Genomic DNA, 16076 nt, shown 5'->3' with positions numbered 1-16076 from the left:
AGAGAATTTATCAGAAAAGATGCTGTATCATTCTGGTTGTAAACAGAATACTGCTTCTAGACACCTTTACAAAACAGGCTGCTAAGTGCACTGTTTTTCCTGGACCTTCTACAGCTTTGCATTGACTTAAATAGCCGAGCCCTAAATAACTTGCTGCTTTGTTATGAGTCCATATGGAGTCATTTTTGGTAAGAAGCTAGCTCCTAAAGTACCTGTAAGGCTGTACCCCTTCCTGTGCTCCAGTTATCTTAAACCAGCTGCTTTGTCTCCCAGCTGAATGCGTGGGGATAAGGCCCATCATCATAACAATAATACCTGCTGCATCTGACTCACTACAGCTCCTGCTGGGAGAGGTAATAAAATGTGCATTTCTCTGTGCCTGTGAGAGCTGACACGCTACAAGGAAGATTCACTTGCAAGTTCAAATTTTCTAGCTGCAATTTACCTCCCTCACTCTTTTTGTAATCTTTGACTAGTGTGGGAGAATAAATTTAGGTTGTCTGAGGAGGCTACCTGCAGAAGCTGAAAAAAGTCTGAGGTCTGTATTCGTGCTTTCAGGAGTATTGCTTGGTGGGAGTGTTGTATTTGTGCTCCACAGGAAGGAGAAAACAAAGCCGAGTACGTCTTGCTCCACAGCACAAATGAGATCTGTGTGAACAAACCCCTGTCTGCAGCAAGCCTTTACCCAATGAACGTTCAGCACACAGACACTCACAGTTTTGTTAGAAACCACTGGGGGGGAGAACTGATCTGAAACATTACCATTTACCTTCCAACTGCAGGTTTGTGTCTTGAAACATTGACATTTCACCTGTAATTTAATCTCTGTTACTAATGAATCATGGAAGCTCTTTCCCTAGGCACTACACCATCAGACTGTGTATGGAGTCAGTCAGTAAATAATATTACTAAACACCTGTGTAGTCCTACAGATACTCAAAAAAATATATAGTTGTACATACAAAAATAATAGGCTCTTTTTCAAGTTAGTAACAAGTAGTAACCATCTAGTTACTGTATTGAGCAACTGGCTCTAGGTGGCCCTGCTTGAGCAAGGCAGTTGGCTGAGATGATCTCCAGAATCACTTCCGTGCTCAACCAGTCTGTGATTCTGTGATATGTTAATTTTATTTCTTCAGCTCAACCATACTATGCAATGATGTCTTTCAAAATTATTAATGTATCAGAGTCAACAAAGGTCACTGTTTTAAAATGCTTCTTTAGTAAATAGCCTAGAGAAGAGATTTTCAAATGCTTTAAATTAAAATCTGTGCCTTTGTCTTTTTCTATACTGACTGATATTTTGTTTAAGGGAAGAAACCTACAATAGATCTTATACAGACATCTTAAGGATGACATAATTAGATTCAGGAGAATTGCTATATGTTAAATACAATCAGATGTACAGATTAGTAGGAATTGGAAGAAAATATTATTAAATCTATTTCAGTTACTTTTCATGTGCAGTGGATTGAACAAGAAGCTATATTCCATACCAGGAGGATTTAAATGCCACCTTACTCAGTTTGAGAACAAAGAGATGTTCAGTTTATGTGTTCTGTGTACATAGAAGACGGAGCAGAATGGATTTGTTGTGCTGTAATTGTGGCTAAGGTGGTGCTGAGAACAGCACAGATAAAGGGCTTAGTGTGGCTACAGGAAAACAAACAACGTTTGTTTATGGACTTCAGCGCATTGCAAAAATGAGCCCTGGGTAAATCTGAACCCTACAAAGAGTTTAAGGGGCTTGGTGGAACAGGTATGATTAATCTGTGTTTGGTTGTCAAACTGACTTAGTAATAAGAAAGTTATGTGGGTGTATATGTTTTACCATTCTTAAACTCAAATTACATTAAGCATTATTTAACAGTCAAATGGGATAATTAGATTTACAAATGCCTCAAGCAAATATTCAGGACTGGTTGCATCTGTTGCTTATAGACAGTGAGATCTGACATGTAGGACCCTTTTTCTGTAAGAACTGTGCTATAGATACCACTATCACTAATAACTCTGCAGAACAACATTTTAAATCTGTAAGCATTGAGAATTTACAGATTACCCAAGGATTATATGACGCTAGATCTTTTTTTTCCAGAAGTTTTTGAGCTGCTGGATTATTTTTTATCTTACTAATTTGATCACTCACTCATGAGTCTGTTCCTTCACCAGTATACAAGTTAGTTACCAGGATACTGGATATTAAGATATCTACCAGCTAGATACTGGTAGGATGCACTCAACAGGAAATTATATGACTTCAAACCTAACAAACTGTGACACAAATGTATCGTTATTAGCTCGTCTTTGCAATAATCAACTTTAGCCATGAATATTTTAAAGAACTTTTTAGTAACTGTTCCTCTGTATGAAGTACTGTGACCTGTTTTCAAAGGACTTTAATGTCATAATAGTTTGATATTCAAATATATGCCTTTAGACATTTTAGCAAGCCACAGCATTTAAATCTGTGCAAGCAGAAACAATATGTAGAATCTGCTGTCATGTTTGAAGATGAAGGGAAACCTGAAGAAAATACAGTATTATTAGTGGTTTAGTACACTATGGGTTTTGAAGAAACAAGGATGTAATGATTCATTACTGCAATTACACATTATTTGTGTATTATTGCCCAAATAAGGACAAAATCCTGGTTTCTGCAGTGGTCAGGGCCCATGTTCCCAATGGAAGCAAGATTTTATTTAAAACACAGGAAGCAATAAGATTTTCAACATGCTCCCCTTGTCTCAGTTTTCTTCATTGGCCCAGGTGTTTTTAAATTCAGTTCTAGAATGACATATGTGCTGGCAATAGTCAAGACAAAGAATCTTTTGCAGTATTTTGGAACTTTTTGTCATATTTTAGGTCTGTGAAATGTATCACATTTATTATCTCCTTTCCTTTTTGGCCTTTTTCTTATGTGCGATACCCCAAGAAAAAAGGTATGGGGATCAGTCCTTGCCAAACATGCTATTTGCTATTTAAGTGCTTGATTAACAATATGTCTGTCCACTGAAATCGGAAATGAGCCACAAATCTTAATTCTGTTTAGATGTTTGCAGCATATGCTTGTCAGTGTGTTAAATTTCACATTAGCAGGCTCAGTGGGAAGAGATGCATCATTACGGTACTGCATAACAAGTCATCAGGACAGGGGGATGGGGGACTTTTATCTATCAATGGGACAAGCCACTGCTTGTAGGTCAGTTAAGTACTCCTCTGAAAAACTAACATTTGCATTACCAAACAGGAAAATTTTGGCACTTCTGCTAAAGCATCAGCAAATGAGTGAAAAATGAATGTGTTTTTGAAAGTACATTTGAATCTGCACTTCTCAAGGAATCTAAGGAGATTGCTGTAAAAACTAACATTCTTTACTAGCAAAGGTTGTCTCTGATGAGGAGTGTAGCCTGAGATATAAAGCACATGAAACGACAACATTTCTGATGAATTAGGTCAAGAAAATGCCCACAACATCAGTGGCATATAGCAACTTCTGGTTAAGTTCAGTGGTTTTAAATGGTTAAAGTAAATGTTTGATTTGTTTGCATTGTTGCATTTGTTTGCATTTACACCTTTGTCTTCCAAAAACCTTCCTGTATGTTGTATAGAAATATTTTTACTTTTTAAGTTTGCTTTCAAAATAACTGGCTAGTATCAAGGCTTTGGTTGTTATTTTTCCCCTGAGAGTGTCACAAATCTAGAGAACAAAGGCAATGTAAGATAAAGCATTTTCCTTTCTCTTTTATGGACATGTTTAAAAGGGAGAGTTAAGGACCAGGGAAAGTGGGCCAAAAGTGTATACCAGAAAAAAATGACAGAGAGTTATATGTATTGGCAGCGTTGATTTAATGTAATTTATGTGTATGTAAAATTTCTTTTTAAAGGATAATCTTACTCATTGACCATGTCTCACCTGACCTACCGACTGTCAACCCCTTTTCACTATTCCTGGTTATGGTTGACAGAAGGTAGTACAGTGACCTTTCTCCAGAACTATTTTCACTTCCATTCTTCAGCTAAGCAGCATTCTTCTTCTTCTTCTGTATGCTGAGCAGCTCTCATATTTTTTTAACATCAGTTTCCTAAGTCTGTTAGTTGATAAGTGCTCAGACACCAATGAAGTCCTTGTTGGAGGCTGAGGTACCACTCAGGTCAGTTCAGATCATTTGCATTCAACTCAGTTGGCTGAAAACACGAATTTTTGATAACATAGAACTTAACTGTTCTGGTTTTAGGAAACTACTTGCTGAAGAATGGAAGAGAGTTGTGTTGAAAGATGTAAAGTTACTTTTGGAAAGTATCATGAGAAAAACAGATTGATGCTCTCTGTTAACCTAAGCATGCTCAAGTTTTGCAGACACTTGACTGTGATTTCGTGAATACAGCATTAATGAAAGTTAGTTCTTTGAGGGAAAGGGACTCTCCTGTCTGGGTTAATGTAAAGTCCTTGTTTTGTTCCTATAATTAATTTCATTTTATTTTCATGAACATTTTAGGTGTATCAATACATGCATGAAACCATAACTGTTAATGGCTGTCCCGAATTCCGAGCCAGGGCCACAGCAAAGGTAGGATACGAGCAGCTGTTGAAATACGTGTTACCAAAGTGATCTAGTAATTGACTGTGCGCGTGTGTGTTTCAGGTATTCGTGTGTACACTGTAAGAAAATTTAGACATCAGTGGCAGCCCAGAGTCTAGAACCAGTGCTACTTCCCAGGTAACAATCATAATGGAAAATTTCAACCTTTATGCTGCTTCTGTAGCTTAAGAAAAGAGAATGATTTTATGGACATGATGCTTTTTGAAAACTTGCTTTGCAAAAGCAAATCTACTGGTTCTTCTGTAGCAGTCTGCCTGCAACAACCAATATTTTAATGGACTGTTTTCCCATGCATCTCATCCAGAGAGGACACAATTATTTGGGAGGTAGAAACTAAACAATCAAAATTCCCCTTTTAATTAATGGGAACTGTAGTTGCTGAGCAAGTGGTAAGGATGAACAGTGATAGAAATGGCCTGATCAACATTTTGTTGGCCCCACAGCTAAATTTAAGCCTGGGTTTTTTTCTGATACATTGCTTGTTTTAATAAAATCTATTGTCTCTGTCCATGTGGACCTGCTATTCTTGTATCCTGACAATGACAGCTACGTTAACTGCTGCTGCTGAAATGATAAGGGAATTCACACAACCATGAAAGAACCCATTCTATGTGCCAGTATGAAATATGCTCTGTGTTTTCATAACATGCACAAAAATAGATGCTTCCAAACAAGGGAATCTACCATGGGTTTCTTTTTCCCATTATCATTTTGCACAAAACACTGTCTTTTATGTGGTCTTTGCAGATTCTATGCAAAATAACTTGCAAAACCCATAAATATTTGTTAGAGATGCTTCTTTATGGTCCCATTCCTGTGAACATAAACTCCCTGAAGTCCTAGTAGAACTAAGATCTCTTACTATTAAATATTTATGTTTGGAGATTTTAATTTAAAGCTGTGTCAGAAGAGGAAGGTTAGGAGTGTGTTACAAAATGTTTTAAGAGTATTTTAGGAAAGCAAGCTCTATAATAGCAGCAAATAAACTAATATACTCTAAATTCCAGCATATTTTTCATATTAAATAGGACTTTCTTTTCTGTAGGCCATTTTTCTGATTTTAACCTTCTAATTGAAAGCTAGTAGTCAATGTAAATTTGTAAGATCTTTGGTTCTATATAGAGAAATGTGTATATGAAATTCTGATTTGTTTACACTGCAGATAAACATAGAAATTGTTGCTGTGTTACTTAGTAAATGGGGAGAAGTCCAATTAGTGTTTCCCATTCTCATTTCTTACTCATATAGAACAGCAGGTTACAGAGCAATGTTTCAATATCGCAATATTTCCTGGTTATTTCTGGGCTGTCTGCATTTCATTCTCCTAGTGCATTCATGTCTGACATAACATGTATGCATGATGACAAGTTCTGCATGTGCAAAAACATGTCAATGAGAATGATCCATTATGTCACATCATCCACTAGCTTCTATTAATCATAAGCATAAGCATTATAGGATGCTTAAAAATATTAGTGTAATGCAAAACTGTTCAAGCAGTTTGAACTACAAACACATTTAAAAACAATATTTTCTTAATGTTTGTTTAATGATTTATTGAGATCGATAAGTAAGAAAATGCTTGTGGTGTAAAATCAAGCATAAATGTAATATTTTCCTGGTTGCAAGCTTTATAGTATATTACTTCTTTTTTTTTTTCCCTGGAATAAGTTAAACAATCTAGATTTTTCTAATTGATTTATGTTCTACTGTTGTCTTAAGATTTAATTTTTCAATAAAAGTTCTGATGGAATTATATAATAAAACCTCCTATTCCTGTTCCAGAAGTTACTTAATTTGCAAGATTTTGCAGATTATAAATTTGATTTTTAATTTAAGAATATAATTTGAGGATTTAAAATAAATAATTCCATAACTCTTAAAGCAGAGAGTTACCAATTCATTTCATCCACTTTATTTCAACTAGGAGCACATTAGAGATCCCATTATCTTATCCCACAGGAATAAATTTTCTCCCTGTGAAAAGGCAAAGAAGAAATGCACTAATGATCATAAGGGTGCACCACCACAGAGTAAGGCTTCCTGGTGCCTACTTCTGACTCTGCTGGTAACTTTCTGTATTATCTTTGACAAGTCACCTAAACTCTTTGTTTCTCTATTTATTTCTTTATTTCAAAAACATTGGCATAGAACTTGATGATTTTAAAATATTTTCAAATAATCAGAAAGTGTTAGAGTAAAATACTGAAATGTTTTCACAGGAAGGAGTTCTTCCTGCAAATGAACAACCAAGTGTCTATCACTGTTCCCCCTAAATAGCCAAATCCATCATTTTTTTCTTCCAGGCAACAGTTGCTGCATTTGCTGCAAGCGAAGGCCATTCACACCCACGGGTGGTGGAGCTGCCAAAGACTGAGGAAGGCCTGGGCTTTAATGTCATGGGAGGAAAGGAACAAAATTCCCCTATTTATATTTCTCGCATCATTCCTGGAGGAGTGGCAGAACGGCATGGTGGGCTCAAACGTGGGGACCAGCTGCTCTCAGTTAATGGAGTGGTATGTGGAAATTTGATAAAGCTTTCATTTTAATCTGGATTCTCCCTTTTCACAGCTGTTTTAGCATCATGATTTCAAATGCAGCCACACGAAACAGAAAGAATTAGTTCTGTGAGAGACCCTTCAGTGTGCGTTTGTGGTGCAGTGAGGCAGAGCTTCACCAACAATTCTGAGCCATTACAATTTCTGTTGTAATGGAGAGTGCTTGAAGAGCTTCATCTCAAATCCACACCACCTGCCTAATTTATGAGGAACCCATGTCCTTAATTGATAATTCTGTAAATTCCTTTTGCAGTAAAAGTTTAATAACAGACTGTTCTTTCATTTCATAGCCTTCGAGGCACACAGCCCTTTCCAAGCACAGTGATGACACAGTGGCACTTGTGTAGTCTCGTGACCTTCAAAGCCTTTGAACACATAAAATTGAAAGAAATTTGGTAAGCACATTTGGTGCTGATTTGCAGTGGAGGGTACCTTCTAGATTTCTTTTAGTGATATTCATCCAGCTGTGATAACTTTGTCAGAGAAATCAGCTATACAAATATTCCTGTACACGGAGCATGTATGCTTGGTAAAAAGGTACATTTTTTTCATGATCATTTTTCATGTAAATCAAGGTGGAGTATTTTGTAGTAATTTCACTGTAAATGTCAATATCAAGGTAAAAAAAAAAGGGCTGTTGGAATAGAGAATACACAAGTCCCTGACTCCATGATATGGGTCAAATTCTGCCTTTCATTATGCTTTGTGTTCTCTTTTACAAAGGAATGTGAAGTACTGAAAAGTTAAGGAAACTCATTCATATAACCTTACCCTTCCCTTTATGAACATGTAGTGTTTTTCTATGCAAACCTCCATCCGACCTTGTATTTAAATGCATCAAAGGCACAGAATAACAGTTTGTGAGTCCAGTCAGAAATCTAAGACTTTAAAACTTAAACTTCTTCTTTGTTGCAAGCCCATAAACAATAAAAATGTTTCTATGTTTTCATCTGTTTCTCTCAGCATTAGCTATTCCCTTTCGCTTCTAACAAAATTTTCATATAACACTTCAGACAGGCCTTTTACCATTTCTTCTATCAACTATCAACATCTCTCAAGAGAAATACTAGTTCTGGAAACTTGATTGTACCAAATAGCAATGACAGAGGAAAGAAAAACCCACTGAAAAGATTACTTAGTCTTAAAGAAATAAACTGAATATTTAAGGAAGTTGGTTGCCTGAATTTCCCTGATTTAAAGTTGATCAAAGAATTTTGTTGTTGTTTCTTTCAACAAGTGATTAAAAAGGCAGACAAAAATAGTTTCAATTTACTAATTGATGGATGGTTCTTGAAAAATCCTTTTAATGTGAACAGTGTCTAGGCAAAGACCAGAGAGGAAAATAGTGAATATTCAGATGTCAAGATATATTGAATTTGAACCTCTTGTCACCTCTATTTTATGATTCTCCAGTCAAAAATTTGATACATGTGCTCTAGAATATATATTTAGGTAATGCTGCAAAAAACACTGTGTGAAATTCCCAAATGCATGTGGACACATGAAAAGTTGATTTAGAGATGCAAGATAAATATTTTTGTATTCACAGTTCAAACAACAGAATTCAAAATTTGAATTCAAGCTGCACATTTGAAATAATCACAGAATCATAGCACAGTTTGGGTTGAAAGGGACCTTAAAGTTGATCTTGTTCCAATACCCCTAGCATGGGTAGGAACACTTTCCACTAGAGCAGGTTGCTCAGAACCATATCCAACCTGACTGTAGATGGGACATCTACAAATTCTCTGGCAACTTGTACCAGGGCCTCACCACCCTCACAGTAATGAGCAAGTGCTCATAAACCAGTCTTGGCCTGAATAATCCCACACAATATAATCTGTAAAAATGCAAAAAATTTAGAACTGATTATTTGTTTACAGACAGCTTGAGACAGGACAAAAAAAATCTAAATTTAGCATTGTTCACTGGGACTATTTCACTCTGTGATTCTCTTAATTTAGCTGGAGAAAAGCAAATAATATACAATATGTACAGTAGAAGAGACGGCTCACTGGTGGGACATGAAATTAAATATCCGTAACTTGTTTGTGCTCAATCACTGATGGTTATCCAACTTAATAATTAGCAACATAAAATTAGAGCTATGTGTTCAGAATCCAGATTTGTTATCCCAGCATGACTGGGAAGAGTGTTCCTTGAGCTGTTTCACTGCATGTTGAAAAACAGCATCTTCTCATTATGCTGGGGATTTTGTTACATACTCTTGTCCCACACCCCCTAAAAATACAGGAAATTGAAAGTAGTGAGCCCTTCAGATTGGCTAGATGAAAACACTTGCTAGTGCTGGTGCCTGGCACACATCCTGCTTTTGTCAGATACCTTGTGTGAGTCAGATACAGAAAAGATGCAAAATAGATTTATAATGCCTAATTTGTCAACCAGGTATTTATTTAGGGATACCTAATAGAAATACTCTTCTCAGTCTCCCAGCTTGTGGGCTAATAAATTTTCTTTTTTGTCTTCAGCAAAGTGAATTTTTTTCTTTTAGATTTATGACAAGTCTGTGAACCAGGACAGAATAATGGTTGGTATTTTCCCACACAACATCTGCAGTTCTTTCAGCTATTCTTGTCTCTATAGTGTTTTGCATCATCCTTCTCTTTGATGCAATCTGCCAATTCAATAATGGGGGAAAAAAAGGAATAAGTGACTATAAGTATACATAATAAAAAATTATATGTTAAGTAAATATATAGTTTGAAAAATTATTTTACCCATTCAGTGTGCAGTTCTAAAGTAACAGGAGTGGCAGATCCTTGCAATGTTCCCCACCAGCATAATCCAGTCAGCAAAGTATAGGAATGACCAATAGATACCAGCAGGAGTCTTTTACCAGCGCAGCCTTAGAGGTTTGCAGAGGCAGAATTCCAACAGCAAAACAAAAACTTTGCCCTTTCCTTTTTCCCACCTCCGAGGGCCTCTGCTATTTCACCTGTGCAGCTGTTGTTAAGCAGGTAAAGTTTTTGTAATATCTTGAAAATTGTAGTGCAAGTAGCAATAAAGACATTAAGAGCAAGTATAACAATCATATTAATAACAGCTGAAAACTGTGGTTGTCAAGATTTAAGTGTAGTGTGTTCAGAGAGCAGGATTTGTATTTAACACTGCTGTTTGCCTTTGTTTTTTTTCCTCCTCTTTGCTTATGGCTCAGAGCATTAGGCTTAATTCTGTATCATTACTATTCAGATCAATGGGAGTTTTCCATTGACCTGGATAGCAACAAAGTCAAACCCTTCATTTCTAGTTATAAAATACTGTCTAAACTGGAAGAACAAGGGTGGTGACAAACAGGAGAGAAAACAGACCATTATTATAAATGCAGTTTGCTAGGTTGTTGAATGAAGTATTAAAACACGCCATCTTGTTATTCCCCTACAAAACAATCACAATTTCTTATTGGTGTCAGTAAGAACCATCCAGCACTTTGAAAGCAAATGTTTCTACTTCATGTAACTTTGGAGGATTAAACATAAACAATGTTTATTTATAGCCTGTTCTAAGTTCATGCTGTTGCACTACAAAACCAAAATGACACCACTGAATAGCCTCTCATTTCCTCTGAATGTCCATGCCATGCCATAGTGACCATGATTTATAAGCAAAAAAGGAAATATAAAACAATGTCAAATTTTGTACACTTTTTCTTAAGGTGAGACTTACATTTCCAAAAGCATAGCATACATTAGAGTTTTAAAACACAGCAGGTAGTAAAACTTGGATTTATTTTAAATGGGAGGTAAAAGACTTATTTTTAGATGTTTCTAAAACTTATGTGAAGGTTGCAGATCCTCAGGCTGTTGGGCTTTTTTCTGAGCAGAGATACTTTTGTTTTTTGGAACACATCCTACAACACGTGGACAATTGTCCACCTTTAGAAATTTTTTCCATTTTTCTTATGGTGTGTAACAATGCACATGCCTAAAAGGCATACAACTCCAGTCAATTCACTTAATGGTAGAAATTGAATACTCTATTTAACAGCTGAGAAACCTCCCTGTTTTGGAAATTTACTGTTCCAAGCAGCATTAGTATAGAAATCAGGGCTTGAAAATTAATACATGCCCAGCAATCCCTAAGTCTCACTTAATGCTTTCTTTCTAGTGGTCCCTTGAAAAATGTAAGGTGTGGAAACTACATAAAACTCTGACTAGCTTTCCTATGAAAAAGACCCAACTGTAGATCAAAGCACCATTTTCAGTATTAAATGTGTTCTCCCTGCTGGCAGAGTGTGGAAGGAGAGCACCACGAGAAGGCAGTGGAGCTGCTGAAGGCGGCCAAGGACAGCGTGAAGCTGGTGGTGCGCTACACTCCCAAGGTGCTGGAGGAGATGGAGGCTCGCTTCGAGAAACTGAGAACAGCCCGGCGCCGGCAGCAGCAGCAGCTGCTCATCCAGCAGCAGCAGCAGCAGCAAACCACACAGCAAAATCACATGTCGTAGGTGAGAGGATTCATTGTCCTTCCCTAAAGCCCCATGGCAGCACCCACCTGGGCCGGCCACTTCCAGGGGTCTGTCAGGGCAGCGTCTGGTGCAGAGCCCGTCCCAGCCCCAGACAGGAGCAGGGCAGCCCCAGACCTGGGCACCTGCCTGGAGACAGGGACAGGCTGGGACATGAGCCCACAGTGGGCCCAGTTTAGTGGGGCCCCATGGCTGGGCAGGGCAGGGCTGTGGGGAGCTGGAGACTGGCCCTGCTGGAGCATTGCTGGGGCAGGAGATGATGCCCTAGGGGCTGACATGAGGTCCTGGGCTGTGGACAGGATGGAGGGAGCCCCAAGGGGGATAGTGAGGGCCCTAGAAGTAACCTTGTGGTACCCAGCCAGCACTTACTGCATTCAAGATGAGCAGAGCTCATTCTTTGATACATTTCCACATGGTTTTTCCCAGTAAAGGTGCATTTTGAAAACTGATTAAAGGCACTAGCAATTTCTGGAGCCAGTTTCCGACTAACAACCCTGACATCAAAAGCCACTGTGCATGCACTTCTAGCTTGTCTGCAAGTGAAAGAAGTCCCAGGAATGTTTTTTTTAATATTAACGACCAGAGCATTTATGACAAATAAGAATATGCCACCAGATTTAGATAGTTTAAAGGATTTTCAACTAATTTGTTACCACTCTGCAATGAAACATCAAGATTTGCTGGTGGTAGGTGAAGAAAAGTCTTCAAAGCCTCTTCTTGCAACAGGAAACCCAGACTTCATTCTGACTGGTGTGCAGGGCACCTCTAAGTGCTTCCTTTTGGATACAGTTTGGTGGGAAGTATTTCATTCACTCTTAACTGACATTCAATATCACAGTAACTTCCAAGAGGCTTGCAGGTCCCCCAGTATTATGTGAGATTCTCTGTATATGCAGTTATTTTGAAACCAGTGAGTGTTTGTGCTATGAATACATTTATAGATATGCTCCATTTGCATAAATAAAATCAATTAGGAAGCGTGTCCCAGCCCTCATCTCACCACTGTTCCCAAAACAGTGTGCATGTACTGGAAGAGTCAACAAGTGACTCAGAAAGTCCCCAGATGGTCAAAATCTGAGGCTCCCAGTGATGGTTTCATCCTTATTAGTGTTGACACTGACCTCCTTTGGTATTCAGGGAGAACACCCACCTCATAAACACCCAGTGACCACCAGAATTCCAGATTTGTTGAGGCAAACAAGGGCCCTGAGAAGGTTTTGAATCCCACCTCAGGCCCTTAACTCAGAGGAGAGGTATAACCAGTAGTATTTCATGAAGTAAGTTTGGGGTTTCTATGTAAACCAAGGCCATTGCAGGAGACAGATATACATATGAAGTTCAAATTGTTTTCAGTTGCCTAAATAATTTCATTAGCAAGTAAGGAATTTTTTGCTGATTTTAAATTGAAAGGGAAGAAAGGCAGGAAGAGACAGCCAGCAGCTTAATTCCTCAATTCTTTGTGCTTGCTCTGAGGAATATGTTTCTTTAATTCTAGGTTGTTCTCAAGAAAGAAGAAGCCTCAATCAAGAGTTCAGTAATCAAGCAACAAGAGCTGTATTCTTGTATTCCAGCAAAAGCAAACAACTACAGGAATATGAAACAGAATTCATCTGGAGAATGTACAGTACCAGGCTAAAGTGAGCCATAGGGAGGGTACCATCATGATAAGGCCTTTCAGCACACAGCAGTCACAGATACCTTTCACTTCTGTGACTGTTCCAAATGAGAACAGCATGATTGGTAAACCCTACGAAACAGTGAAGTCCAGGGCTTCCAAATAATTCTGTTTGATCTCATCTTGCACTCCTTACTCTGACAAATTTCTAGTTGGCTTTCTCTAGTCACTGAAAGTTTTGTTTAAGGAGGTTAAGATTGGCTGCTTTTGAAAGCAGGATCTTTCTCTACAGTTATCTCCAAAAAGGAAAAACATCAGTTCAAAATTTTGCCACAGACATCAAACTCGTACATGACGCTTCATAACCACTTTGTACTATATATTGTAGAGCTGTTTTAACCTAACTTCCTGTTTATAATTTTCAGATTTCCCTCTGGAAATAGCAATTTACTATATTTATAAAGTATTCCATTTGTAGAAGCAATTGGCTTTTTACTCTTGGTGTTTCCATATATTTTATTATGCATCAACAGAATGAGAAAGTTTTAGGTCAACTTTAATTTTATTAGTAGTAAAGTTAGGGAAGCCTAGAACTGTATTTTTAAACGTAGGTATTGCTTGTATCTATTATAGCTATATTCAGAAATCTATAACTGGATATATTATATATTTATTCCATAAAATATATATTGTCTGAATGTACCTGTTAGAGAAGTAGGGTCTTTGCTTAGCATGTATTGCAAATGTAGTAAGCTAATGTTAGCAAAAGACCAAGCTTTGTTTGGCAGATATTACTGTGATAGCATAATCTCTGCATTTCTGTATTGTTTAATTTATTTTCCAGTCTAATGTTAATATATTTTAGAGAGGAGGAAGTGTAAGTTGTTTCTTTTAAGACTCACACGTTATCATTTAAATCAATTTGAACTTAGAGTTCAGACTTTTTTTTTTTTTAATTAAACAAGTTGGAATGTGCAAGCAAAATCTGTAAGTTCTTAAGTTTACATGTCTGCTTTTCCAAAGAAGATAGTCAAAGCTGGAAGGCTATAAATACCATCTGCTTTCAAGAAAATAAGAAAAAGGACCCCCAAATCCTAAAAAGAAGATAATTTTTACATGCCTTCTATGCTCCATTAGAAAAGACTTGGGGGAGGAAAGGAGATTAGGGGAAAACCATACAGTCATTGCATGTTGAAAATTCCTGCTGATGTCAGTGAAAGTTCTGTAATGTGAGGAATGGAATGTAGAAATGGTCAGAAACAGTGTTCTGGTTGTGAATTTGGAACAAAATCAGAAACAATTAATAAATTAGAGGATCTATTCACAAACAGAAAGAGACAAAGCAAAACAGGGGAAATTGGCAGTATCGTAGCATGTTAGAAACCAAATGCAGGCTGGCCAACCATCTTGTCAGTGTTTGATCAGTGTAAGTAGCCATTGCAAGGAAATTACTGTATTTTTAAAACCAAACAGCATGAATTAATCTACAGAAGCTTCATTTTATACAGAGAGGTAATTATATTCAGAGGTCATTGGTGACAATATCGATTAAGACAGTGGAGTTTGAGAACTACCAGAACTGAAGATGAAATATATTGTATTGTGCTCTGCACGCTGTCTTTTTATACTTAATAAAATTGTATGTACCTATTTTAAAACTGTTCTCAAACAGGCATTGCTATTAATATTGAAAGTATATAAATTGTTATTATGGCTGCATATAACTGTTCTGTATCTCATCAGTATGATTTGAATTACACTGATAGCTGCATTTTCAGAGACCAAGTATTCAGATTTAGTCAGCCCACTGTACTGCATTTTTCCAAACCGCCTCTCCACCTCCTTCCCTCCTCTTCCTCAAAAAATTTGAGTGGAATGTGCTGATTAATAAATTTCAATAATAGACTGTCATTCATATAGAGAAGCATATAAAATTCATTTTCATATATTACTATTCAATAAATTATTTATACACATTAAAATTAACATTCTAGTCCTTGCCAGCATTTAACAGTAAGAACTGTCAATGACTTTGAAGTGGAAACAGAAAGAAATAACTTTCCAATGCTTTTCATGCCCCTTATTGATCAATAAAACAGCTACTTAATCACAGAATAACCACTGTCCCTAAGCCTATGATACGGTTTTGCTTGTAGCTGGTATTTTTGTTAGTGATTTAAATGTATTTAGTCCTCATTCAGCATGGTACTTCCATGTGTGCACAGCTGAATTAGTATCCAAAGAAGTGCAGGGAAGACAACACTTTCCACATGCAAGTCTGCAAGTATTTGTGCATTGTATTTTAACTGAATGGTCTCCTGGTATTTGGTGTTGCACTACACTAAATTGATATTCTTTCAGTCAAGTTAGTGAGTTTAGTTGCATCTATTTATCTTTGGGGTTCCCTCATATTTCTCTGCACTGGCAGCAAACTGAGTTAGGAGATCCAATATGCTTTTTTTGATCCAAGATACCTCTTCATTACAGTAACTAAAGGAGTGTTGACACACTCTTGCATCATGTTGACTTACACCAAAGATCCAGATGCAGGATCTACTAATAATAGAGATTTAAGGTTGGTGGCATTTACTTAGTGAAGCTGATGGCTTTGCTGTGCTAGCCATAGTTTACTGTTTGTGACATTTGATCTGACTAGCACTTTATAAGGTATTGAAGAATTTAATAGTCTTTGTTGAAGCAAAAACTCACCAGTTTGAATTTCAGAATTATGCAGAAAAGTGTCTCAAAGTTCTAAGGACCATTCCATGTGTAAGCAGTGGATTATTAGCTAGAAGCAGTACTGTCTCTCCATAAGTATT

General features: G+C 37.2%; 1 protein-coding gene across 2 annotated transcripts in view; it reads left to right on the top strand.

Moving 5' to 3' along the window:
- Positions 1 to 14361, top strand: part of LIN7A (lin-7 homolog A, crumbs cell polarity complex component) — a 44903-nt gene extending 30542 nt beyond the window's left edge. Inside the window, exons 3-6 of one of the 2 annotated variants that reach the window (XM_079304453.1) lie at positions 4500 to 4571; positions 6911 to 7120; positions 11412 to 11624; positions 13138 to 14361. In XM_079304453.1, the coding sequence (XP_079160579.1) occupies positions 4500 to 4571; positions 6911 to 7120; positions 11412 to 11624 (495 nt within the window). In that variant the 3' untranslated portion in view covers positions 13138 to 14361. The remainder of the gene's footprint in view (positions 1 to 4499; positions 4572 to 6910; positions 7121 to 11411; positions 11625 to 13137) is intronic. The other variant, XM_079304452.1, reaches the window with a different exon arrangement.
- The last annotated feature ends 1715 nt before the right edge of the window (positions 14362 to 16076 follow it).

The sequence above is a fragment of the Erithacus rubecula genome, assembly GCF_903797595.1.
Source record: "Erithacus rubecula genome assembly, chromosome: 4".
Classification (NCBI taxonomy): Eukaryota; Metazoa; Chordata; class Aves; order Passeriformes; family Muscicapidae; genus Erithacus; species Erithacus rubecula.
This window is presented reverse-complemented; position numbering and strand designations above follow the sequence as displayed.